The 26,305-nt window shown below is 41.2% G+C and overlaps 2 protein-coding genes across 3 annotated transcripts in view; one reads left to right on the top strand and one right to left on the bottom strand.

Annotated features, from left to right (window-relative positions):
* Positions 1–3,628, bottom strand: part of CCDC186 (coiled-coil domain containing 186) — a 35,700-nt gene extending 32,072 nt beyond the window's left edge. Inside the window, exon 1 of one of the 2 annotated variants that reach the window (XM_062496938.1) lies at positions 3,514–3,628. The gene's annotated coding sequence lies outside the window, so the exon portion shown is untranslated. The remainder of the gene's footprint in view (positions 1–3,513) is intronic. The other variant, XM_062496937.1, reaches the window with a different exon arrangement.
* TDRD1 (tudor domain containing 1) lies at positions 822–26,220 on the top strand. The gene is given in 28 exon segments (XM_062496622.1): positions 822–826; positions 2,962–3,022; positions 3,201–4,070; positions 5,611–5,622; positions 7,951–7,973; positions 8,090–8,164; positions 10,005–10,122; positions 10,124–10,299; positions 11,047–11,119; positions 13,134–13,281; positions 13,655–13,760; positions 14,062–14,101; positions 15,686–15,734; positions 17,214–17,294; positions 17,620–17,796; positions 18,299–18,406; positions 18,915–19,085; positions 19,353–19,601; positions 21,013–21,135; positions 21,816–21,926; positions 22,102–22,272; positions 23,155–23,400; positions 23,912–24,028; positions 24,241–24,351; positions 24,609–24,776; positions 25,104–25,325; positions 25,499–25,545; positions 26,128–26,220. Coding segments are annotated over 28 exon segments (3,951 nt in total).
* The last annotated feature ends 85 nt before the right edge of the window (positions 26,221–26,305 follow it).

Below are 26,305 nucleotides of genomic sequence, written 5' to 3'. Positions count from 1 at the left end.
TCAGGGCAACAAGCCACCCAAGTTATGAAACACACAAAAAGGAGATGAACTGGATTGGAAAGCATCACACTGCCTACGAAAAAAACAGAATTGTTACGGTGAAGAAGAGATGATGATGATGATGATCACCACTGCTTGTACTCCATACAAAGAAGAGGGTGGCCATGACATCTCACATACTCCCAGTCATTCTGTATTTACAGACAGAACATATAGGCAGCAAAAGAAACATACCAGAGTCCACCCACACTAGGTGTCCCAGTATTAATTTGCTTTTGCCCAAGATCATATAGAAGTGGAAAAGCTAGCTGCACACTGGGACATGGAGTCCTCCAGCTCAGGCAGAACTTGACACAGCTCCTGACTCAACTCACACAAAGACCTACTTTGATGCCCGTGCTCGAGGGGAAAGAGTGTAACAGTGACTATACACTTACAGGATTTCCTTGCTTTTATCAGTTTAGTACTTCAACCCAATTATTCTTCTCGGGTTTTTAATGTGACTTCATTAAACACCAATGAAAGTGTCAAGGTGCAGAGCTCAGCACTTCTATCAATTCTTTGAACATGAGACAAGTACTTTAGAAGACAAGGTTTACTCCAACTTCTTATTTGCTCTCCTTTGCTTACGACACAAGTTAGACAGCTGAACAGAAATGTACAACTCATTAAAGGCAGCAACAGGTTTTCTATCAAACTCATGGTTAATATTACAGCCATATTAACTCCATGTCTGGAGTCAACAGCACAACTCCAAAATAAAGTTCATCAGTTACGGTTTAACAAGTGAGACTGGATTTGCTGCCACCCTAACACCGGCCATGGGGTAACCCTGAGAGTGTTACTTTTTGTCACAGGAGCCCCACATAGGAAGCTCACTTATCAAGGGAAAACAACACATTAGCAACAGCATCCTTTCACTAGGAACATCACACAAGGCTTGGACACTTCAGGGTTTACACACACATTTGTAATCTTCTGTGTGTCTTCAACACAGAACAACTCTTTCTTCCAAGACAATAAAATGAGCCTCTACTTCAGCAACAAATTAAAGCAATGCCAGCAATAGCACTACTGTGACCTTTCAGGTTTTTGCACCCTGCCTTTAGCTCTGCTTACAAGGCCAGGAGCAGCTCTGTCCTTACTAGAACCCTGTTTGCATTCACCTTCTGACACTGATAACATCACCTGTGCAAAGAAGAATGCCTTAAGGGAGGGGAAGAAATCAAATTTATGACTTGAGTACACAACCTGGACAAAGCACACATTCTATGACAGGTCCTCTACACCTCTAACAGAGCCATAACTCTTGTTCACACTTCAGAAGCCAGAGCTCTGGCAGACCTTCTTACAAACCTGTAGTGTCATGGCATTGGTAAGATATGGATCTTGTCATATTTGGCACTGGAGATTGCAGCATGTTTGCTTTTCAATGGCTCTTTTCAAATGCTGTTTTCAGAGCATGCAAAAGGCTGTAAAATTCAGCCATGGAATTACTGTCTGTATGGTCACTACATACTGAAAAACACCATTTGGGGGATAATAGAGTTGTACTGTTTTCAAACCTGACTTTCCTAGAGTTTCTCCAGTATCCCTGGAAACAAATATGCAAACACTCCAATCCTTTAAGGATGTGAAAAAGTCAACTGTGAGCTCCACAGAAGACTGACTTCTGTTAATTAAACTAAGAGGTAGTATTATAGACAATATTATTACAGTATCAGCATTCCATGTACTTATTGAAATTAGGGTCATGGTTTTCCCCTTTATTCTGACATTGATTTGTTTCTCATGGGTATTTTTTTTTTCACCCTCAATTTGAGGCAGAAGAGTCTTGGACTATGACTTGAAGGTAAGCATTATCCATGAGATGATCCAATACTGTCTTTGGCAATTGGAAAATAAGTTCAGAACAAGTCTGCCCAGGACTAAGTACAGGATATTGCTTCCTGGAGCCCTCATCTATTAATTTAACATGCCTAATAACACTATTAAATCCAGAAAAACACTGCCTTTCTATTTTTAATACCTCTTTTAAAAGTCAGCTTCAGGAAATTCAGTATTAACTTCAGGTAGCATTAAGCAACAGAGCTGCTAATTAGGACCAAATCAGCCACTCTGTATTTGGTTGTTCAGTCCTTTTCTCCACAGTTCAAAACAGTGAATGCCAACAATGCCAACAAACAACTGTCAACAACTCCACACTGAGTCTTATAAAATGACAGAAAAAATACTGTTTTCCAGTATTTTTCCAGACAAGAGACAAGAACTGTTGATTGAAGATTTTCAGAAAAATAAAAGAGCTCAAAAGCAATATAGAACTAGTTCTTTTTTTTTTAATTTAAAACATATGACACTTCAAATGTCATCTAACAGCCTCCTGAAACATCTCCATACTTTCAGTTTCTCATATCTCCAGAGCTTAACCACCTCCTCTCTGAAGTCAATGTCAATATAAGCATTCATAGCAGCCAGTGATTACTTTTCCTTGCCCAGAGAGAAACACAGCTGTGGCTCACAGTTTCCTTATATATATCAGGACAGGGGCCATACCTGGATTTTTAGTGTATTCTGCTTGCAACATTTTAACTTCTGAAGAGCAGCTCTACAGGACTATAAAGGCAATCAACACTAAAGCCGGAATGCCATACTTCTCATCTTACACACAGATTTAAATTCTCTAAGGAATCCTCTTTTGGTCTGCACAGAGTCTCGCTGGAAGTATACATGTATCAGACTCACCTGTGCAGACTCTTCCAGGACAAGAGCCAAAATCTGCAAGCCTACATCAAAACAATTTTGCTGAAGTCCTTCTTTCAAACCTAGAAGGGCAAGCAGCTTTTACAAATGCCATCTGCAAAAACAAGGACACGTACCCTACCACCAACGCCGCAGCCGGCTCTAAAAAATAACCTTCGGAACAGTTGCTGGGCTTTGTTATCTGGTTATTTACCCATACAGGAAAATCAACACGCAGCCAGTGAAACAGCACAACCTCATTAATACCGCGGAGAAGACAGCTGTACAGAAACAAAGAGACTGCGAGCCAGCACAGGAGCCTGCGCTGCCCGCTCGGAGGTCCTGACCAGGAAGGTGTTGTTACGGCAGGACCTCAGTCCCGGCGCTGCTGTCACCTCGCTCCATCCTCCCGCGCCTCGCCCACGGCCCCGGCGCGACCTCTGCCAGCCGGGTGCCCCCAGCCGCACGGGGAGAGCCCCTCGCCACACGGGGGAATTCTGCCTCCCTCCCGTCCTTCCCCCGCCCCCGCGGCCGCATCCCCCAGGCTTTATCGCCTGCTGACAGTGAAGCGGATCAGCGGCCCCGCGGCCCCTCCCCAGCCCGCCGGGCAGCGCCCGTCCCGTCCCGTCCAGCGCCGGCGCCCTCGGCCGCCCCGCTCCGGCCCCTCGAGGAGCCCGGCAGTGCCCGCACGGCTTGAGGGACGCCGGCTCCGAACATCCACCCACCCACCCTCCCTATCCGCCCGCCCGCCCTCGCTGCAGCGCAGGCCCTCACCCGGTCGCTACTCGTGCGGCAGGAGCGGCGGCACCGCGGCCATGGCCGGCTCAGCGCGGCGCGGTCCCGCTCCCGGCCGGGCCCGGCGCGCTGACACATCAACAAAGATGGCGGCGGCGGGCGGGGCCGGTGGAGGTGGGCGGGGCCGGGACAGCCCCGGGCGGCGGGATCGGGACAGCCCCGGGCGGCGGGATCGGGACAGCTCCGCGGTGCCGGCGGGGCCGGCGCTCCCTGCCCTGCCGCCCGGGACTGGCCAGGGCCGAGCGGGCGATCGCGGCAGCCGCCGGGACCGGCAGGTGGCGCGGGACCCGTCTGGCCGCCTTCCCTCGCCCCCGTGCTGCTGCTGCCGCGTTCCCACCCGCGCCGCCCGGAGCTTGCGATGCACTGACGGCGCTAAAAACTCCGAGCGGCTGGATATAGGACACAGGGCTGTGCTGGTGGTGCACTCTGCGCCAGGGGACATTCAGGGTGGACAGTGGGAAGAATTTCTCCGCAGAAAGGGTGATGAGACACTGGACGGACAGCCCAGGGCGGTGCTGGAGTCACCGTCCCTGGAGGTGTTTCAAGGAAAGCCTGGACGTGGCGCTCAGTGCCGTGCTCTGGTTCACAAGGTGGTGTTGGGTCATAGATTGGACTCGATGATCTCAGAGATGTTTTCCAATCTAATTGATTCTGTGATTTCACAAGATAATTTTTCAATCTAGGTGGGGTGGGGTTTTTTTCTCCTATTATTTAAACATATGATTATATTAAATAAGGGGTTTAATGTCAGACATTCCATGGCACTATCTAAAACCACAACCCTGAGCAGCTGCCTTACAGGAGGGATTCTTCACCCCAGCAGTTTTCAGAGAAATGGTTATGAAGACGCCTCTCCTTTTTGCAAGATCCAGTGTGCAAGTAATGACAAATAGAATCTTCTCCCTTAAATAAGCAGCATATCTCATTCTCCATAACCAACCCCTTGACATTATGTCAAAACCCTCTGCACACACATGCCATGCAAGAGTCAATCTAGTAATGTTGATAAACAGCTTCACTAAGCACCTGTTGTACTTCATTCCTTATTCTCAATTAAAAAATAATAATTTTGGTGGGCACCAAAAGTCTGGACTACATTTCAGTGCTGGGATCAGCAGTTTTTCAGTGGAACACAAAGCTTTTTGAAATCCAGAGCACAGCAGAAAGGCCATTTTATTTAATAAAAAAATAAATTGAAAAAATACCTTAACAGACAAGCTGGTAAGTGAAAGCAGTTGTACTTGCTATAGCAGCTCAGCTCAAATGAGCACTGGCATCTCTCCTGCAGTAACATTGTAAACATAACAGCATAAAAAGCAAGTTAGAATTACTGAATAATTCAGGTTGGAAGGGACCTCAGTAAATTATTTAGTCCAATCCCCTACTCATAGCAAGGCTGACTTTGATGTTAGATCAGCTTGTTCCTTTATTTTGGATAATTTATTTTTATATACGTATAAAAGCATACACATACCTACATGTATGAAATCATCACCTATCCAGTGATGATTTCTTCAGTTTGTTTCATGGATGACCTTCGAAGTAGAAGTACTATGTGCTGCATTGCTTCACTTACAAATATTAACAGAGAGAGTCATTTCAGAGCAAGTTATTTTTCTCCATATTCTTTCTAGGTATTTGGAATTTCAAAGCTGCAACTGCAAATTTGGTCCTAGAAAATGCTTCTTGGAACCTGTTGTTTAACCCCAGTGTTTGCAACCCAAGACACCCAGCCAGCAGCTAGGCCCCACAAAGCTGCTAGCTCACTCCCCTCTCCAGCAGGGCAGGAGAGAGAACTGGAAGACTCAAACTTGTGGGTCAAGATAAAGACAGTTTAATGTAACAGAAAATAAAATAATAATCATGATAATATATACAAACCCAGTGATGCACAATGCAATTTTTCACCACTTACTGACTGATGCCCAGACAATTCCCAAACTGTGGCCCCTGGTCAGCTTTTCCTCAGTTTATTTACTGAGGATGATGCCATTTGGTATGGATTAATCTTTGGCCAGCTGGGATCAGCTGTCCCAGCTGTGTTTCCCCTCCCACCCCAGTTTCTTGCTGCCGCAGTATGAGAAGCTTGTAAGTCCTTGACAATAGTGTAAACACTATTTAGAAACAACTAAAAACATTAGTGTGTTATCAACATTGTTCCCATCCTAAATCCAAAGCACAGCTCTGTACCAGCTACTAGGAAGAAAATTAACTCTATCCCAGCCAAAACCAGGACAAAACGTTTTAACTAATCCTTAAAAACAACAGTGGGATCTTAGAGAAAATCAATCTGTAAAACTTTCAGTGCCATCATAACTATAAATATTTCAATGTCCATTATTTTGGGAGAGATGATACTGCTTCAGGTAATCAAACAATGTCCTGGCCATCACCTCTAAAGCAGCAGAGGAGTCAGTCATATGAAGGCAATGTCTTTAAAAGCATGAAGTTGAAAGCACAAATGGAAGTAGGCAGCAGACAACACTCATGCCCTCAACTTTAACCTCCAAATAACACTTTAAAGGCAAGTGTCTAGCCCTTGCTTTGCTCAAATTATGCTGTGCATTCCATCTTGCTAAAAATACATAAAAAATAAGGTGTGGAACAGAGATAAGTAAAAATTGTTTATTTTCAGAAAGCAGTGCCATGCAACACTCACTAATTGTCATGCAGCACAAGTCTAAGCTTTGCTTTCAGAAAGGTTCTTTCCCACTACTGCTGCTGTTCTGCAGCTGAGCTGCAAAGTTCACACTGCTGCTCTGTAACACAGTCACTTCAGTGGCCAAATGCTTCTTTTCTTATTTGGTCTCCTAGTTCTTTAAAGACAACTGCAGAGACATCAGTGTACTCTGGCCCAAGTCTTTTTAAGATTTGTGCTTTTACCTTGCTGTACACTTTGTCTGCAGTCCCACTGATGTTACATGTATGTGGTTTAGTGTGTTTCAACAAACCTAGAAGAATTTCATCTGATTTTTGCCTTTTATTCTGGACATTTTTTTAGAGAAGGATTAAAATCAGGTTAAGAAAATAGAGCCCGTTAGTGAAGTTCCTTCCTTAAAGGCAGAAAAAAAAAAAAGGATTTTTTTTGTACTCAGCTGGACTCCCTACAGCTCTAGTACCAGAACAGATGCTGACAGTTCTGACTCTTTTAATACCTGTGCTTAAGCCAAATTTTCATCTGAAGAGTATCTTATCCCCAGTAGGCAGCCACAGATACTTAGAGAATGACAATGACAGGTCACAGAGAGAAATAATCCTTCCCCAAACCACTTTGCATGCCTGTTAAATCAGAATGAATTACTATACCTCTTAATTAGCCAGCCATAGCTCTTACTTGGCACGTACAAATGTTGAGGAAAACAATTCCTGAGAGAGAAAGAGCTTACCATCTGAAAGACAGACAGTCCTACACAACAGATTTGTCTGCTGCAGACAAGCTCTGCATTGCAGAGGCAGAAGCAGAATTTGGCCCACATATTCAAAAGATTGTAGTTCTGACTTTTGGCTCATACTTTGTGATATAAGAAAAAGGAAAGTGTTCATCTAATTGCTCAGTTTCCAGATGACATATGTTAATTATCCAGAGTATTTCTATAGCTTTGCCCACTGAAAGGGCTTACAAACCTATGTTTTCTCCTTCAGCTAAAGAAGTGTTAGCAACTCCACTTTAAGGCAGACCAATGAGGTGGCTCAAACGGCAGAAGTGCTGAGTGATACCCCACACTCCTGTGAGACCACTGGTGTCAAAGAGCCATGGCTGGCACTGCCAAGGAGGAGCTGGCAGCAGAGTCCAGCTTGCCCAAATCCCATCTTCTGTATTTGTCAGAGGGCTGATCTGTTGTAATGTAATTACTGCAGGTTGAATTGATTCATGCATTTCACATTGTGGCTAAATTACATAAAGAGTTATTATTTTCTTTATTGGGAATCACTTTCATTGTATAACTATTTTATTCTGAGCAAGCACAGTTTGCCAGGGGTCTTCAGGAGCACAATTCACAAAGGCCTATCTTCCCTCCAAGTGTCAGGTAAGGACATCATCTCTGCTGAAGCTGCTTGCCACCACCATCACATCTGATCTGTAAAAGGTAAATCCCAAGTGCGACTATGATCACTCAAGTGTTCTGAGTAAGTTACAATTGGAAAAAATTATTTTCATTATATGTTGCTTGGACTGTCCTTTTTCAGCATGTAGCACCAGTGGTGCCTCAGCTGGCTCCTAAGCATTTAGATCCTAGAGCTAGTGACACACTGGTACAGTTATTACAGAACCTACACAAAGGTAAGCCCAAAGTTCTTGCTAGCAATTGCAGACAAGTCACACCAGCCTCATGCAATTCCTGGGATGTTGCTCATGATCAGCCTCCATGCTAAGAGCACTCTCCTCAGTTACTCTGACTCTCAGTTACCCTGCAGGGAGACCTGGATAGGCAGGAAGAGTGAGCTAATAAGAACCTTATTAAGTTCAACTTATACCTTGCACCTAGAAAAATGTAATCCAGAAGTGCAGCACAGGTTGGTATCTACCCATCTGAGGAGCAGCTCTGTGTAACAGGCAGCTGGTAGACAAGCAGCTCACCGTGAGTGAACAGGATGCTGCTCCAGCAAAGAAAGCCAACAGGATGGCTGCGTAGGATAAGGCTATCCTATACAGGATGCTGGGCTGCATCAACAATGCATCACCAGCACAGATAAAGTTTTTGCCCCACTCAGTGCTTGACAGGCTACACCTGAAATGCTATGTTCATTTTTGGTCCCTGCTACACAACAGAGATGCAGACAGGCTGGAGAGGAACCAGAGAAGAGCTACAAAGAACATAAAGGTTTGAGAACTTTGACATAGAAAGAACAGTGGAGAGAAATGGGAAAACACAAAGGGTAATGGATACAAATCACTCCTGAGGAGATTAGACACAGGAGTAAAATGTTTCACAATAAGAAAAATCAGCTATTGGAATAATCTCCCCAAGGAAGTGATGGATTCCCCAACGCTGGACAGTTTTATAGTTCAGCTGGACAGGATGCCATGTCATCTTATCTAGATGTTTTAAGCTACAAAGAAAGCCTAATATTTTTGAGAGGGGTTTGAATGACAGAGAAGTATTTCTTAGTGCCTTACTCATATTAGTTCTTCCTAGGTATGAGGATTACTGGGCTGCTCTTAGGGACAGAGGAACACGGGGCAGGGAGATGATGAAGGCTGTATGATCATTGTCTCCCTGCTATCTCCCATATGCAAGTGTGCCTACTCTGATATGCAATGCTGAGCAATTTGGCATGTGGATTTCTTGAAATCCCACCAAATCCCACCAAATTTTCCTTCTTCTTGTAAGAGCAGCCTCTGATCCACTCCGTTTCAGGTCAGGCTGGAGCTGGGGTCTGGAGGTTCATGTGAGCTAGGAAGAGTCTTTCCTTTGATTTTAGTAGGTGGTATCTAAACCACTGAGAGAAAACACAGCAGCCCTCAGCTGTGTTGTTCACTTTTGAGAATGCTTACTTTGGCAGACAGGATCCTAGACTTAAACACAGATGATTTAGACTGAAGTGCTGTCACAACCAGATGCCAAATGACTTAAGGCAAAATAGCTGTGCTTCAGCTACTTCTCTGTGAACAGAGATAATTATTCCCTGCTGTACAGAGCATGTAAAAATAAAATCCATCACTGATTTTATACACTTTAATAATAAGTACAACAATGTAGACACTAAAATAGATCAGATTAATTTATTTTTTGTGAAAGCTTAATTGCATAGCACTGAGAACACCTGAGATCATGTCTGAGTAGTAGCATAAAACTGCAGCAGTGTTGAAGATGAAGTTTATTTTTCCATGAAAATCGAGGCATGGAGGTAGGAAACAAGAGTTGAAGAAAAGGGGAAAACACCTTGTATGGAAAAGAAAGATGAAAAAGGACAAAGGAAAGCGAGAACAGGTTGGAAATGAAGATGAAGTGATGTATGTTCTCGGCTGCAGGGCAAAATTCAAATACTTTAAAATACAAATTCATCACTGTTATGTATCAAATTTCAGCTTTTTTCATAGCTCTTACAGTCATTTTCTGAATTGGTATGAAATAAATTTGGGTTACTGGTTCAACCATTGGTAATTACGGCCACGAAGATGCTCAGAGGCCTGGAGCACCTCTGCTATGAGATCAGGCTGGCAGCTGGGGCTGTTCATCCTGAAGAAGTCTCCGGGGAGACCCGAGAACACCTTCTAGCACCTAAAGGTACAAGAGAGTTGAAAATGGACTCTTTACAAGGCCGTGTAGCGATCGGACATGGGGGAACGGCTTCAAACTGAGAGAGGACAGGTTTAGATTAGATATTGGGAAAAACCCTTTGATGTGAGGGTAGTGAGGCCCTGACACAGGCTGCCTAGGGAAGTTGTGGACGCCCCATCCCTGGAAGTGCTCATGACCAGGTTGAATGAGGTTCGGAGTAACCCGGACTAATGTAACGCTCCTCAGGCCGCGCCTCCCGGGTCGCGATGGCCGCACCGCCGCCTGCGAGCGGCCGGGCAGCACATGCCCCGCTCCGCCCCTGAGGGCCGGGGTGCCGCCAGGGCGGGGCGCAATGAGCGGCACAGACCCGCCGGGACCGGCTGGAGCCGTCCCTGGCCTGCGGGGGCCGCTGCTTCTTGTGTTCCCGACGGTCCTCGAGTGAGCGGCCGGCCCTGCTTCCCGCGTGGGGCAGCGCGGACGGCGGGGAGGCGGCCGGGGGTGAGCGCTGCTCTGAAGGGAGAGAGGGGCAGGGGGCGGCCCGGGGTGAGCGCTGCTCTGAAGGGAGAGAGGGGCAGGAGGCGGCCCGGGGTGAGCGCTGCTCTGAAGGGAGAGAGGGGCAGGGGGCGGCCCGGGGTGAGCGCTGCTCTGAAGGGAGAGAGGGGCAGGGGGTGAGCGCTGCTCTGAAGGGAGAGAGGGGCAGGGGGCGGCCCGGGGTGAGCGCTGCTCTGAAGGGAGAGAGGGGCAGGGGGCGGCCCGGGGTGAGCGCTGCTCTGAAGGGAGAGAGGGGCAGGGGGTGAGCGCTGCTGTGATGGGAGAGAGGGGCAGGGGACGGCCCGGGGTGAGCGCTGCTCTGAAGGGAGAGAGGGGCACGGGGTGAGCGCTGCTCTGAAGGGAGAGAGGGGCAGGAGGCGGCCGGGGGTGAGCGCTGTTCTGAAGGGAGAGAGGGGCAGGAGGCGGCCGGGGGTGAGCGCTGCTCTGAAGGGAGAGAGGGGCAGGAGGCGGCCGGGGGTGAGCGCTGCTCTGAAGGGAGAGAGGAGCAGGAGGCGGCCGGGGGTGAGCGCTGCTCTGAAGGGAGAGAGGGGCAGGGGGTGAGCGCTTCGCTGTCCCCCGGGAAAGGAGCCGGGGGCGGCCCGGGGGGGGGGGGGGGGTGAACCCTTTGCTGGGGGCAGAGAGGGCCGGAGGTGGCGGAATTGGCTGCGAGCTTGGCTGGAGGCCGTGGGACGGGGCTGTCTGATTTTATTCTGAGTTACTCAAAACGGCTTAATTTTAATAGCACCTGTTTAATTGCGGTTGTCGAAAGCGCGTTTCTGGTGGAGTTGGTTTGCAGTGTCACTTTGAAGACTACTCTGCTTTATTCGCAGGTTCATTTTAGTTTGTTTTCTCCTATGCTTTTCATTTAAAATCATCTCATTGTGTCTTAGCATTTGGAAAGCAGGTGCTGAAACTGCATTTCGGCAGAGCTCAGGGCATTGTGTCCCTTCAGGCAGCCGCTCTTTGGGCAGTGATTTCCCTCAGACACCCGGGCATAAGGAACCCAGGAGGGCAGCCTGTGTTCTTTATTACTACAAACATCTCTTAATGAAAGTACAGCGAGGTCTCCTCCAGGGACGCAGCGACCTTCACGTGCAGGTGTTGATGGCTACTCCTATTTGTCGGTGTGTTCCTCTCCTAAAGAAATTTTCATCATTTAAATGTAGTTTTCGTTGTTGAGTTCTTTAATGCAGAAAGTGCTTTGCTGTGCAAACAAAAGAAATAGATGGTAGAGAATTAGCCTTCCAAAATGAATGCTTAAATATATCTTCAGAATATGAACCAAAAATACTTTTAATTTGTGAGCCTGCCTGAATTAATCTTTAAATCCATGCTTTTGCAGTTACCTGGCCCACAGCCGCCTTGGGTCATACTCTAATGGCAACCTTTACATGATGGCAGTACCACTTAATCTTCAACATAATGAAGTTGCAGATGCAGATTTAAGCAACAGGGTCACAGGTACCAACTTACTGTTGAAAAGCTTTTAGTTTTGAGGCTGAGTTTCTGAAATACTTAACAAAATCCAATATTTTGTAAGCAAACAGTACAGGGTATTTTTGACAAACGTAGGAACAGTACAGAAAGTCTTAGCAGCACAAGTGCAATAAGAGAGACTTTGTCCTAAGCTTGACAGAGGTATCTTGACTTTATTCTTCTGTGATTGTGTATATGGTTTGTTGTTGATACACATCATCAGTATGAGCATGTCTTGTAAATACAACTCCTAATTATCCAAACTTGTGCCTGCTGAAATGCCTCAGAAACTAAAAAACCCAACAGGATAATTGAAGTGTTAGGGAATTTGGACCAGTATGTGGGAGTTGGAGTTCCTTCAGCAATGATTCTTACCTCTTAAGTGCTTTGGTACTGTCTGATCCATGTTCTCTTACTCCAAGCTGGAGAGAGATAAAAGACTTCATTTTGAACCAGTTTTATGTACAAACATGTTGGGTCTGGAGAGTTAATGAAATATGATTTCATGTTAGGCAAGAGTTTTATTTCAGGCAGAGTTCACAAGATTGACTTGCTTCCAGATGGGTAAAAAATGGCCATGTGAGTTCTATGTTGTCTCAGTGGAGACCTTGGACAGGCCTGCCAGACTAAGATTTGAACGGTATATGCAGCCTAGAACAGAAACAAAGTCTTTGTAGGTGGGTGAGTTGCCCACTTATAAAAACAAGAGTTCCTACTATATTGATATGCAGGCTTAGCTGAACGTCTTCTAAGAGTTGTTTGGTAAAGAAAAACTCAGCAAAAAGCACAAGGTTTATGTGGCACTCACTGGAAAGTCACAATCTCTTGTTTCAGAGTGTTTTGTTTCTCAGTATTGGGTGATAAGCACAGAAGGTGAAACTGTTGTTTTAATAATACCACTGATTGCATTATTGAATAAATGTAATATCAGAAAGAAAACAAGTGACTTCCAGAGTGTGTCATGGTGCAAGCATCTCAATTTGCTCAAATGGGCTGGCAGAACAGTAGGAGTAGCCAAGAGCCTTGTTTCTCCCTGCAAATATTCCATAACATAGGCATGTGTTAGTGTTGTTAATCAGATCCCTTTGCAAATACTTCTGCTTCTAGGAAGTTCTATGGAAGACAAAACTGGTAGAGAGAACTGCATAGCTGCAGCTGATAAAGAAAATACTGTGAGTTATTTCACTTTATAGTTGCCCCAAGTATTCTGAGCGTTTCTAGATAGCAGGAATTATCAGCATGTATTTATCTTTCTAGAACTTAAAAGTTTTGTCTCCTTTTGTTGTCATGTCTTTGTGTATTAGAATATTTCTACCCTAATGGGCAGCTTTTTACCAGTAAGAATGACTTCAGGTTTTTCTTCCACAGGTGTCACATTCTAATTGGATTAATGGGAAGCCAAAGAAATCGCAATATTCCTCTAAGAATGCTTTTTCTATTTGCTATGATAAGAGTTTCTTGAGTTTGTTAGTACCACCCCCTAAAGGGGGCACTTGCCATCGTTGTGGTCTGTTTGGTAAGTGCTTGTTGTCCTGTAGTCTGTGACATACAGTACATTTATCAGTGAAACCAGATCAGGTTTGTTCAGAAATGTCTTTAAATGGAGGTAAATTTTTAATTCTCAGACACAAGTGTAGACTATTCAGAACATAGTTGGAGTAACAGAAGTGACAAGCAGAAGAGAGCATTTCTTTATCAAAAGTGGTGGGGTTTTTTCCCTGAAATGTAGAAGGAATTTGGGACATTTGGGCAGCAAGGTCTGATAGCTGTATGTGAATGCAAATACTTATTTTTATGTGCAGGGGAGCTGCTTTGTAAAGCAGGTATTTAGCAGTTGTTCCTTCCAATACGTGTTTTGCTCAGACTTCTGTCTTCTTTCTTTGTTTTAGGAAAGCTCAGATGTTCACAGTGTCTGCAAACATACTATTGCTCTGCAGATTGTCAGAAAAAGGATTGGCCAGCACACAGAGTAGTTTGTGAGCCCCTTAAACAGAAGTAAGTTTATTGAAAGTTCTGCTAAATAATGTCCCTCCACTACAACATAAATGACCATGGGAAGGTGCTATTGCTGTAAAATATGTTGGTTATTCTTAGGCTAGTACTGCATTACTTTATGCCTGTCATTATTACCTTTTACCATATTTATAATTCTGTGTTTTAGTGGATGAGGAATAAGGGTTGGCAAAAATCACATACTATGAACAAAGCCTTTTATCTGTTTGCAAGTAGGTTGTATTATTAATACTACTTGTCAGTCTTTGGTTCTTCAAATTGACATATTTTTCTTTGATTACAGTTTAAGTAATAGCACAACCAAGACAGGAGTTTATCTTAAGGTATGGAATACAATTTTGACTCTGTCTTCAATGGATCTGCTGTGAGTGAGTGGCAATGTGCTTCGTTTAGCCTATACAGGAGAGGAACAAATTTCTTTTAGAATGATCAGTGCTTCAAAGGAAACATTACTGGGAGAAGCATTCAGAAATTTGTTACTTCTAGAGCTCTAAAAAGCACTATCAGACAACCCTGTTTTTTTTTTTAATAAAAAAACATTTGTGAAAACGTTAAAAATCAAGACATGTATGATGTTCCTAGAGAAATACTGTGGGAAGGAAACAGATGTAGTGTGTCCAATTCAGAAAACTTCTGGTTTCTTGTTTCTGTGAAAAAATCACAAGCTGACTTTTAGAGCCTTGGAAATTTATTAGAGAAGGACATTTAATGTAGTATTTATGCAGTATTAAGCTGTTGTTTCTTTGCTGTAGAAGGAACTAAAGATGGCACAATTCTTTCTAATGTGTTGAAGCTTCTCTTGATCTTACTATGAGCCAAACATTTCTTCCAGTCTTCCTATGAACTCTTCTGCAGTAGTTGATTTTTCTGTCTTTGTGGTTTCTTGGGATTACATTTATGAAGGTGAACAAGTTTGCATACCTCCAGCTAGCCTCATGTTTGCTCTGTAGAACTCCTTTGTCATGTACGTCTTTGAAGTAGCTTAATCATCTGTTTAGCTTTTTGAAGGAATTTAGAAAGGCTTCATGTCATGAGACTTCTGTTAGTTCATCCTGTTAGTTGCTGTGTATGTACTTGTGACTGGGTTCTAATGAAACTGATCAACTGATATACCAAATGGTATATGAATAAAACAATAAAATATTTGCAGTCACTTTATTTTTAAAGGACAGAAGTGGTTTTTTTAATCTTGTTCACCTTTTGTAGCTCTCATAAGTTCATGCATAGATTGCATGTTGAATGATATTAAGACAGGTTAAATTAAATTATTGGATGTTTTAAAAGTTGATGCCAGCAAATAAAGCAGTAGCTATAATCTACTCTGGGGTGTTAATGTTATGAGGGAGCAGGTGGAATTTGATTCTTCTTATTTATGAGAGCATCATAAGTGGGAATTTTAGCTGAGTTGTCCTGTCCTGTGAAACGGGTGTGAGGAGGTGAACGTGTGTGTCTTCAGCACTTGTTCTTCATTGATGTTCAGTATATCTGTGCAGTGTTTCTTGGACTTTGTTACTACAAAGAGCTGCAGCTGAACAGCTCCATATTAAACATAACTTGTACCTCTTTTAAATAGGGTAATTGAACTTCTGGGGATTATTTATTTTCACCTTAATTTCCCAATTCTTTAGAAGAGAGTGCAGAAGTCAGTTGAACTGATAGCACTTCAAGCCCCAACAGCAGCTTTAATATGCAAGGCAGTATTTCTGAAGGCCTTAATTATTTTGTCACTTAGATTGGCGGAAATAATCTGCTGTCCCCTCTTCTAATTATAATTATTTTCAGTCCATTAAGTGTTTCTTTGCCCATTGTGATCCAAAAGGAAAAGGATGGAATAAAGGCATTGCCAGCTTTTTTTTTCTCAGCTCATGGGAAAGCACTATTCACTAACTGGTGTTGATACGTTACAGGAGGAAGTGAGGTTGAGTTTTGCTGTAGATGTTGTTCTTCCAGATTCTGGTAAGTGCTTGGTTGTGTGGGTAAAAATCCCACCACAATTGCCACTTTCGTGTTCACACTGCTCCCCAGCCCCTGTAAAAGATGAATGGTTTTTCTTATGCCCTGCTCTCTCTTGTCACTCTCCCAACTTCTCTCTTTTTTTTTTTTTTTCCAATTCTGCTTTATTTCACCTTTCCATAAATTGTGAGTACCTGAAATACCTTACTAAGCTCAATAACCTTAAATTTTTCTAAGGTTACTTTTCCAGTAGAACTGTATTAATTAACTTCAGTGTGTTCTGGATTTTCTTGTTTATTTTTCTCTTTTAATAGATGCATGGAAATTCCATACCATTTTGTTTCTTTCTCATGCATTTTTAAATCTGTAAAAATTACAGTATCAATTTCTAGTTCCAGGTAGGATTTTACCAGCTTTCATTATATTTCATACATGCTGACTAAGTATCCAGAAGAAAGAACAGTCACTGGATATTGTTGTATCCAGTTGGAGAACTATAAGCATATTTCTGTTTCTAACTTAGCAAACTTCAGTGAGAGACAAGCCAATCACCAGACCTTTGAGGAGTCAGAATTCAGATTTTCAGTTGAGCTGGGTTTGATTGTCAAAGCAAATCAATCCATGCAAGGTGTACCTTTTGTCACGTGGAAGACACTGTTGTTTAGGTTTTCCATAGCTGCAGAGGAGGAACAGTGTAGTGCCAAGACCACATCCATTTCATTGATTTGCAGGCCACAGAAACGTTCAGGGATGTGGTTGTTGATCCTCTTAGCTTGCTAAACTTGTTCATGTGCAGGAAGTTTATCTCCATGTTGTACTGTGCAGTCTTTCAAAAGAATCTCATATAAATTCAACTGATTAAGGATTGTGCTGAGTGTATTTCACAGCACTCTAGTGGCAAAGTGATGTGTAACCTGCCAGCCTTTTGGAGAGAAGAGCACATAAATATCACTGCATTCTTGAAATGTTCCATGCATTCATTCCAGACTTTATAAGCAACTGAAACACTTGTATTGAGGTTTTATTTTGAAAATAATGGTATTGAAAGTTTGGAATACTGCTTCATATATCAGAAATCGAGTATGTAATAGCTGAGGAAACAAGATTTACAATGACATCTTGACTAAATCATTACATAGTGTTGTAAATAATGAGGTAAGTTACAGATCCTTGTGTCTGAAAAGCTATAATCAGTTTTTCAGCTCATAGTCTTTAGTGAGTGCAGGTAAATGTTGATTGTTACTGCTTTGGTCATTTTATGAAGTCAGACAGTCTTGGAGCTGTGAATGTGCTCAGAGAACTCAAATAGTTGAGCTACTCTGAAGGTACCTTTGTTTTGCATTTTAAACATTAAGTGCTGAATAAATAAGTAGAACATGCTCACCATGTGATAGGGCTATAGATCTGGCTCAGAGGATGAAGTGAAACTAGCTGATGGCTATTTTGTATGATAAATCATTTATTCTTGCATCTGTGTTTTAGAAGACTGCCTAAATAAACTTCCCTTAGAAATGAAGTCTCATTTAACTTCAGGAAGTGATTTCAAAGGAGACTCTCCAAGAGGTAAGCAAGCAAATCAGACTAAACTTGGGGAATTTTGGGTCCTCTTGTGCTGCATAGTATTCTAGCTGCTCACTAGTATCACCTCAAACTTAAAAAATGTTGGCTAATGGAGCTTCCTTCAGATGACTACTGACATCAGCTCGTACACATTTGTATAGTATAAAACATTTGTATCGTCATTATTATGTGAGAATTAATTTTATAATATGACAGGAGCTTTCAATGTCCAATGCATCAATACAAAGAATAAACTATTTCAGTGTGTTTATATTTCCAAAGTCAGCTAGCTTTTGATTGGCAACCTTTTTTTCTTTTTTATGTGCAGAATCAGAAAACTGTTCAAAGGGAAGTGAAAAAAATATACCTGAGGTTGAAGACTCTCCTCACTGTGCTAATTCAGTTGCCAAGTTTGTCTCTTTAAATATTGGAGATGAATTTTCTGGTGTGGTTTCCCACATCCAAAATCCAGACACCTTTTATTGTCAACAGATGCAAAGTGCCTGTAAGTGATAGGGATAAATGGGATCTCGAGTGCCTAGTATGGCATTTTTCTGTTTGATGGGGAGTGGCTGTAGGAAGGTGAATTTTTCTTCTCTGGGCATGTGCAGCCTTTTAATTCTCGGTAGTCAGTATGAAGTATGAAAGTGTGTCCTTTGGGAAGAAGTAGCTACCTCATCATCTGCCTGTTGTTGGAAGAGCTGTCTTCCTTGGTTTCTTCTTGATGTGCCTCCACTAGCTTGCTTTCAATTTGCATTGGCTTCAGCTTTGTCACTTCGCTGAAAAAATCCATCACTGGTTTTCCCTGTCTGTTCAATGCTGTGATTCCTCAGACACACATGAGGACTCTCTTGGATGTTAATTATTGAAGAGCCCTAGATTGATCAATGTTAAACATTCTAAATTCTCTATTATACTACAATATGTTCTTTCAGGCTTTGAGCTTAATTATTTTGTAATAGTTGCAAGACAGGCTGTGTTCCAAAACTTATGTATTTTAACATCAGGTCAACTTGCTGAGCTTGAAGCATCTGTTAATGAATACTGTGACAAACTTCCCAATAGTCCATCTTTCCGTCCTGCTGCTGGTAATGTGTGCTGTGCCCAGTTCACAGGTAAAAATGGAGTGAAAATACTAAGTTATGTCACTTAAATTTCTTATGAAAAAGATACATCTCATAATTATGTTTAGGAATGTTTCATATAAAGTTTGTCTCTGGTTTTTTTAGCTGTGGATAATGCTTGATAGTGATTTAAAAAATAATATGTGTAAAATACCCGTTTAAAAATGTTTCTTTATTGAGCAAACTCTTTTAACTCTGGATTCAGATTATTTAGAATAGCTTTTTAAGAGTTCATGGAAAATTTGGGGGTTTTATGTTACTAAATACTATTTCCCCAGGGTTGGAAATAAGTGTATCTTTGAAATTTAAGTCCCCAGCAGAAGGACAGAGGAAATGGGATTATATGTAATGATGCTGCTCTGACAGACTGCTTCTCAAAATGCTATTTAGCCAACACCTAGTAGTTCTGAGCTGCACTGAGATGGATGTATTTTTATATTGGTCTGTCAAAAAAAAATCATTCTGTTCTCAGACATTACATCTGTGACTTCCTTTCTAGAAGACAACCTTTGGTATCGTGCTGCTGTTATAGCTTATGCTTCTGAAGACACTGTTTTGGTGGACTATATGGATTATGGTAATTCTGACTCTCTTCCGCTGACCAGACTTCGTCCTATAATTCCAAGCTTAATGGATTTGCCAGCTCAAGCCATAAGATGTAGTCTGGCAGGTATGAAGTAAATGATAAGCAGTTTTAAACTAGATGGGGGGAAAACAAGTGGTATTACATAACCATCACACCTGTAGTATCTCACATTGAAACATGGGGAAGGATGGAGGTAATGGTTGGCATTATTTCCAGAATTCTTGACTGTCATGACATATCTACAAAATGTGAAAGATATTTCAGAATGTACTTGCAGTTGTTGTACCTGTCCACACATTGGTGGGAGTTGGACTGACCTCAGAACCTTTCCATACTATGTGACGTTTTTAGGTGTGAAGCCACCACTAGGAATGTGGACCTCAGAAGGTATTTCTTACATGAAAAAACTGGTGAAAGACAAAGTGTTGACAGTAAAAGTAGTGGCTAAAGAGAGTTACAGATCTGTGGTGGAGCTTACAGATGCATCAGGTACTCCAGCAGTAAATATATCGAGCCTTCTCATCAAGGAAGGCTGTGCAGCTGAGGAACTGAGCATGGCCTTACCAGCAGCCAGAGGGAGTGATGTTGGGCAAGCCAAGGGTGAGTATGAACACATCTTGCTGCACTGGCATTATTTAACCTCCTGCTAGGGTGGGTACAGAGAATGCATGCTCTTACCTGGTAAGAGCTTTTCAGTTGGGCTCATCTAGTCTAGCCTTCACAAGTCCAAAGATTAGCCATGGCAACTTAGCCATAAACAATTTGTGTCTGTATGTGTGTGTCCAGGTGTCCAGCTTAGCAAAGTTGTAATTGCCTGCTTTTGGAAGTTGTCACTTGCTCTGGTTAGAAGTCTTAAAATTTCCAGTTGAAGTAGGCTATGACTAGTTATTACCTGCTTGTTCTTACACCCTTATCCATTAAGTGCAAATAATATTTTCTCTGTTTTCATCTTCACTGTCCTATATTTTACATGTAAACCCACATACCAAGTCCTTGAAAATTTGACTGTGGTATCTTAAAAAGCTTTAAGTCTATGTGTAAATTGCCTTGTTTGAATTTAGTGACCAGAACTTCAATCTGAGAGATTTTTGCAAAAGTTACGTTGAATTTCTTTGAAATCTTGGGGAGGATTCCTGGCTTCTCTCATGTGAAGCATGCTAAGTTCCTTTTTTCCCTGTGTCTGGCAAACATAATGTATTATCTTCTGATCCATTGGTACTGAAAACTTCTTTGTCAAGTCTATGTTCAAACAATTTCAATCTTTCTCACTAGATGCCTTGTGGCTAGGACACAATTATTCCTTGTCTTTGTTCAGAAGAGTAAGGAATCTTACAAAAAATTCAAATAAACAGTAGCTTTCTGTATCTAAACACATTTTGATCTGTGGACCTTATTGAGGATCTGTTTTGTTCTTCATTGGCTTATTGGTTACCTCTCACCTTTTTGTAATTTCCATCACTGAGCCAGAGCTGTTGAATGCGGATTTTAAACGGTGTGTTCTCCAGTGTGCTGTGATATAGTTCCCATGATGTATTCTACAACTTGTGTTAAATAGTCAGCTTATTTCAGGTACCTGAGTATAATACACACTGCAAATTTCTGCAACTAGTCTTTCTAGTAACCTTTTTTGCTCTTCCTTCTTAGATTGTTTCCAGTAGTCTTGGTGGCAGGTGTTGCTTTCTTCTGTGCTTCCTACCCTGTTTCCAGGAACCAAGGTTTCCAGTGTCCCTCTTGCATAGGCTGTTGCCAGCTAGTCTTTACCTCTTTGTGTGATTACTTTTCCCTGCTATTTATGGCTTGCTCTGTTTGGTTATGAAGAAATACATCAAACAACTGGTATATTTCTCTTACCTGGTTTTACTCTGCAAGGAGACTCTCACTGATGCTTAGTCTGTTGGACAGTTTATAAAAAGAAATTTGAGGATGTAAATGAGCATTTGGGATGGGGCTTCTTTCTGGTAAAATTACTTTAATTTCTTTTAATTCTGTGCTTTTTCTCTGTCCTCTCTAGAGGACACAAGGAACAAAAGAATGTGCAAGTGGATTAAATTAACTCTTAACCAAACACTCAGTGTCATACTATGTACAGTGTACAATCCTGGAGAATTCTACTGTCAGATTTCAAACAGCCATGGTAAGTTTATTCAGCTTAATTCTTTTTGATAGGTTCTTTGCTTTCTGATTTGTTATTTATCATAGTTCTAATGAGCTATTATGTCAAGTAAGCTTACAGCATGAAGGCTTACCTCTGAGGTTTTTATCTAAGAATACAAGTGGAGTGACAAAGAAATTGAATCATGGTATTGAAATCTGAAAATGTTGAAGATAAGCAGTAAAGTGAAAGAGTTACCATAACCCAGCCAAAGGATGTCTTAATATTTCTTTTTCACTGGAAGAGTGAAATTTACTGGAGCTCTCTTCTAGTATGCTGTTGTAATTTATAAAAACTTAGAGATATAGTAATTGTGACACAAAAATGAGAAAATGCAGCCATTGAGACATGATTTCCTATTGGATTAGTTAAAATGTAGTCTTTTTTCTCTGCCAAAAGTTTGTATAAAGACTTCAGATAGCCACTGGCTTTTTAAATGCTATAAAAAGAATGCGACAAAATTCAGTGGCTGAAGAGGGAGCTAAAGGCATTCAAACAAAAATATGGGGCAGCTCTTAAAAAGTGAGGGATATTTGTTACTTGACTTCTGTAGTCAAGGAATGCACTCGAAGGTTTACAAGTAAACTGTAGAGTGAACAGCAATGTTCAAGTCAGTCCATTTCATTGATCTCACCTTTGGTTTTTTCCTTTCTAATTTTCAGAGTTACTTGCTCTAAACTCACTTAACAAATCATTGTCTGAATACTGTCAGAAAACACCACCAGATGTTTTTGAGCTTGAGAATGGAGACCCTTGCTGTGCTTTTTACTCTGGCAAGTAACCAACTAAAATAGTTTTGTTTTATAGGGTGAAATGAAATATTAGCTGATAATTTACATTGTCAGAGGACAGCAAAGAATTGTATTTATTTACTAACAAATGAAAGGTAGTAGACTTAGGAAATGTGTGAAGTCATTATTAATTTTTTTTAATCTTCTTTAAAATTAGAGGATGGTAACTGGTACCGTGCTGTGGTGCAAAGTATCACTTCAGATGGAAGTGTTAGAGTGAGCTTTGTGGACTATGGAAATACTGAAGAAGTGCCACTGAATAATATCCGACAGATCTCATCCTCATTCCTAGAACTTCCATTTCAAGCAATTAAATGCTGGCTCTCAGGTGAATCTTAGGAATTTTCTCTTGTAAGAGGTCTTGCATTTAGGGACTTGCTGATTTGGGGGAAGCAGGTGATAAGCAGAACTCAGTTCTTTTGGGTTTGTTTGCTTTCTCTTCTTTGAGCTCCTGCCAGTTCTCTGGAGTGATCTGCATGGCCTTTGCTTACTGCTTTACTGGTCAAAGGGAGCTTGCTTAGCACTACAGAAGAAGCAGAACTTACTAGATTTTGGTTGTTGCCTTGCTAGGAGTAAATGTGCTTTTGTGCAACTTTATTTCTCAAAATTTGTGCAGGCAAAGGAGCTAATCTGTTTTAATGAAGCAAGTTGGCCTTTCAATTCTCTTTCATTTGACTCCTGAAGAGTTTGGCACTGTACTCCTGTTTCTCAGTGTTCTGCAAATTCCTCTTCCACACTATTCAAAAATCTACAGAATTTTTTTTTCTTTTTGATGTCGTCTGCTTCGTTTAAAAATTAAAAATGTGGAAACAAGACCTTATTTTGTTCAAGTGTCTTTTGCTGTTCCCCCACTCACCCTTTTAGCTTTTGTCTGCTCCTTCAACAAAAAGGCCTGATTATACTGATTCAAAAACACTTAATACTGTTGTTTATGCTAAGGCAAAAAATTTACTTGATTGAATCATAAAATATAGAAGATAAAACTTGAGAGTCCTGAGGAAATGTGGGCATTTAGAAAAAAGGAGGAAGAGGGAAAGCAGTTATGAGGGTCAATAACAATGTGTTGCCCTAGGATAGTAAAAGTAGCCTTGATATTTCAGCGTATGCTCTACATAATTTTTTAAAAGTATTTTTTAAAGGAAATTAAAATGTTGAGGAAAGTCAGTGAATTGACTTTTATTGACTAATTAACAGTTAGTTTACTTCCTAGGTATAAAGCCTGGAAATAGCAAATGGAATCCAGAAGCTACAAGAAGATTTCATATGTGCACTTCAGGCTTAGAACTTCAAGCCACAGTAACTTCCCTTTCTGAAGATGGGGCAGGTGTAGTGCTTACTGACAATTCCACAGATTGTCCAAAAATTATCAATGAGATACTAACTTCAGAAAAACTGGTTGTAAAGGAAGTTCTACAAGATAAAAACTACTTCCCAAACAAGTCTGTTGACCAAAAAGGTAATTAAAGGAATGTTGACTTTAGATTTAACAAGAGTTTTCATTATTCCAGCCTTAAACTGTTATTTTGTTCTTTAACTAAAATTAATATCAATGGTTATATTGTCAGTTCTTACAGTTGGAACACCAGCTGCTCTGCAGGTGGCATTGCAGACAAAAAGGGAAAGATAAAAATTGCTGTGTTTGTCTTAAATTAGTGCTGTTTTACTCTGTAGGAATCAGAAAATTAGAACTTTCTATGACTGAAACTTTTCTCATGTTTGCTTTCCAAGATCTTATTTTTTCTGAGGTGTTTTTTTACTTTAGCTACTTTCATATGCCAGCAGTTTATGAACAGTAGAGTAAGCATCATTTATCTTGGTTTAGATTTGTCTTCCTGAAGGGAAGACATATAGTCATGTCTGAAATTAAAAAAAAAATATATAAATATCAAATAGAATAACAGTTCCTTAAAATATATGTACGCTTGGAGGACAGTGATAACACTGCATTTTCTTACAATTTCTATTAGCAACCTCACTTGGGCACTGGAAGTCAATTGAATTGGCTATAGATGAAACCATGTCTGTCTGGGTAACAGAAGTTGTAAGCCCAGACTTGTTTTATGCTGTACCCGTTCCAAATAAAGGTAAGAAAAAGTGTTCAGTGTTCCTAATACCATCAAGAAGTCACTCTGGCAAGCTAGTTAATAAAATGAATATGTGTAGAGAACTGAACAATGTAGAAATCTATGTTGGACAGTAGAAAAACCTAAAAAATGTCAAAAGTGAGAGCAGGGGGGCTTAAGTATGCTCTTCATTGTACTCAGATGTGGTTAGTGAATGTGGGTTTTTTCTGCAGATCAAAAGAAGCTCCACAAGGAGCTGATTTCACTGGAAGACTATTGTAGATCTTGTAACAAACAGCCCTTCCAGCCTAAACTGGGTGAAGCCTGTTGTGCTCAGTTTTCAGGTGAGACAGTCATTTGTCCCTCCATTTCATTGGCCAATGTAAAACACAGCTTTCATTTTTGCTTTAGGCAAAGGAAAAGCACCAACTTGAAAATGTTTATGGATCTCTTAATTGTGTTTTCTTGTCAATTGGCCTTTTATATATCCACCACAGTAATGACAAATTCCTGGGAAACTCTATGTTTTCTTATTCTTGGGATAAACTGTGCTTATGAGATGATTCTTCACACAGGACCATTCTTGTCCCAATCTTTTCAGGTAATGGCAATTGGTACAGAGCAGTTGTTCTGGAAGCTTCCCAGTCTGCAGTGAAAGTCCTGTATGGAGACTATGGCAGCACAGAAACTTTACCCCTTTCAAAGGTGCTGCCAATCACTGATTCCTATTTAAAGCTGCCTTTTCAGACAATTACATGTTCACTTGCAGGTAAAAGAACCTCCCCAAAGTAAGCAAAAAAACCCCACCCCAAAAACCCCTGACTGATTTTCTTGAACATTATAAATTTTTACCTCTTTGAATAGTAGTGTTAATTCCTAAATACTGGTAAACAACGAGATGGTCTTCTGAAATAGTATATTGGTAAACATGGTAAAGGCTGGTTTAGAAAACTTGATTTTAGTTCATTATCTCTAGAATTCAAGCTATTTATATTAGGAAGATTTAGCATTGTGTTTTCCAAAATATGTATGTACAATTTAAGTTGTAGCTTAAAGGAATTATTGATAGAACAAACTTGATTGTCATTTTTTTCAGGAATAAAGAAAGCTGAATGGTCTCCATTAGTGCTTGAGAAGTTGAAAAAACTATTATTGAAGCAATATGTCACAATTACAGTGAAAGGGATTAATGGGAATGTTAATTTAGTAACAGTGGAGAAACACTTGGACAATGGTTATGTGAATATAGCTGACAGACTGCTGAAGGATGGTTTGGTCACATCCTGCAGTGCTGAAAACTCGCACAGTGAACATCAAGGTACGTACTTTGGCTTGATTACTTCTGTTTGCTTATTTTGAGGAACTTGTAAACACAGGGGGTGGCTAAATGACTTTTCCTTCTAAAAATCCTGGACAATGCCACATGTCATCTCTTAAATTAGGGAAGGAAATGTATGTGTGTATTTTGCTCATTCACTTTGTTTTTTGTAGGTAATGGAGGTGAGACCAACTGCTGCTGCACAGAATTAAAAGTGCAAGTAAGATTCACTCTAAGCAATACTTTATTTTTTATGTTTCCAGAATTCAAAAACACCCTGTGTAGGAAGCAAATGGGAGTAGGGGGAATACTGAAACATTGAAGTTGTGTGAAATGTATCAGGTTTGTTTATATACAGTAATAATTAGAATGTACTGAAGCTGAGGGAAGATGGTGTTTGGAGCACACAGACTTCATTAGTCTATAGTTTGCCCCACAGACAACTCTTACTTCAATTTTTTTAGAGTTTGAAGTCTTAGGAGTGGTACTTTGCTTTGTTGTCTAATTTAAGATGGTGATCTCAATCTTAATCTGAGTATTTAATCACTTTGGTTTGAGGAAGCTGCTTCAAGGCAAAATAAAAGGAGGGGGGGGGGACACGGGGACACACATACATCAAAAAGGGGAAGTCAGCTACAATTCTGTTGGCTTTTTCCCCCTCCAAAAGATTTTACAACAGAAAGGAACTAAATATATTTATTGCATTGATATGGTAGCTGAGTTTGTCATGTTAGCATCTACCCTGATCTGAAATCAGCAATTAAAAAAGCCAGAATTCTAAATCTTTCTGCTTATTCCACAGCTTGAAAAGCATAAGCAAGTCCTACTCTTTCTTCTAAACAAGTTTGGGAATCCAGATGGATTCACTGATATGAAAAATCTGTTGAAGCACTAAGTCTCTGACATGCACCATTTCTTTTGCATGTCCACCAAGTTGCTGCAGTTCCTTTTTTAGAAGATTAAGAGCATCAGGTTAAAAA

The sequence above is a fragment of the Cinclus cinclus genome, chromosome 7, assembly GCF_963662255.1.
Source record: "Cinclus cinclus chromosome 7, bCinCin1.1, whole genome shotgun sequence".
Lineage (NCBI taxonomy): Eukaryota > Metazoa > Chordata > Aves > Passeriformes > Cinclidae > Cinclus > Cinclus cinclus.
Note: the sequence above shows the minus strand (reverse complement) of the source record. Positions and strands in the feature narration are given on the sequence as shown.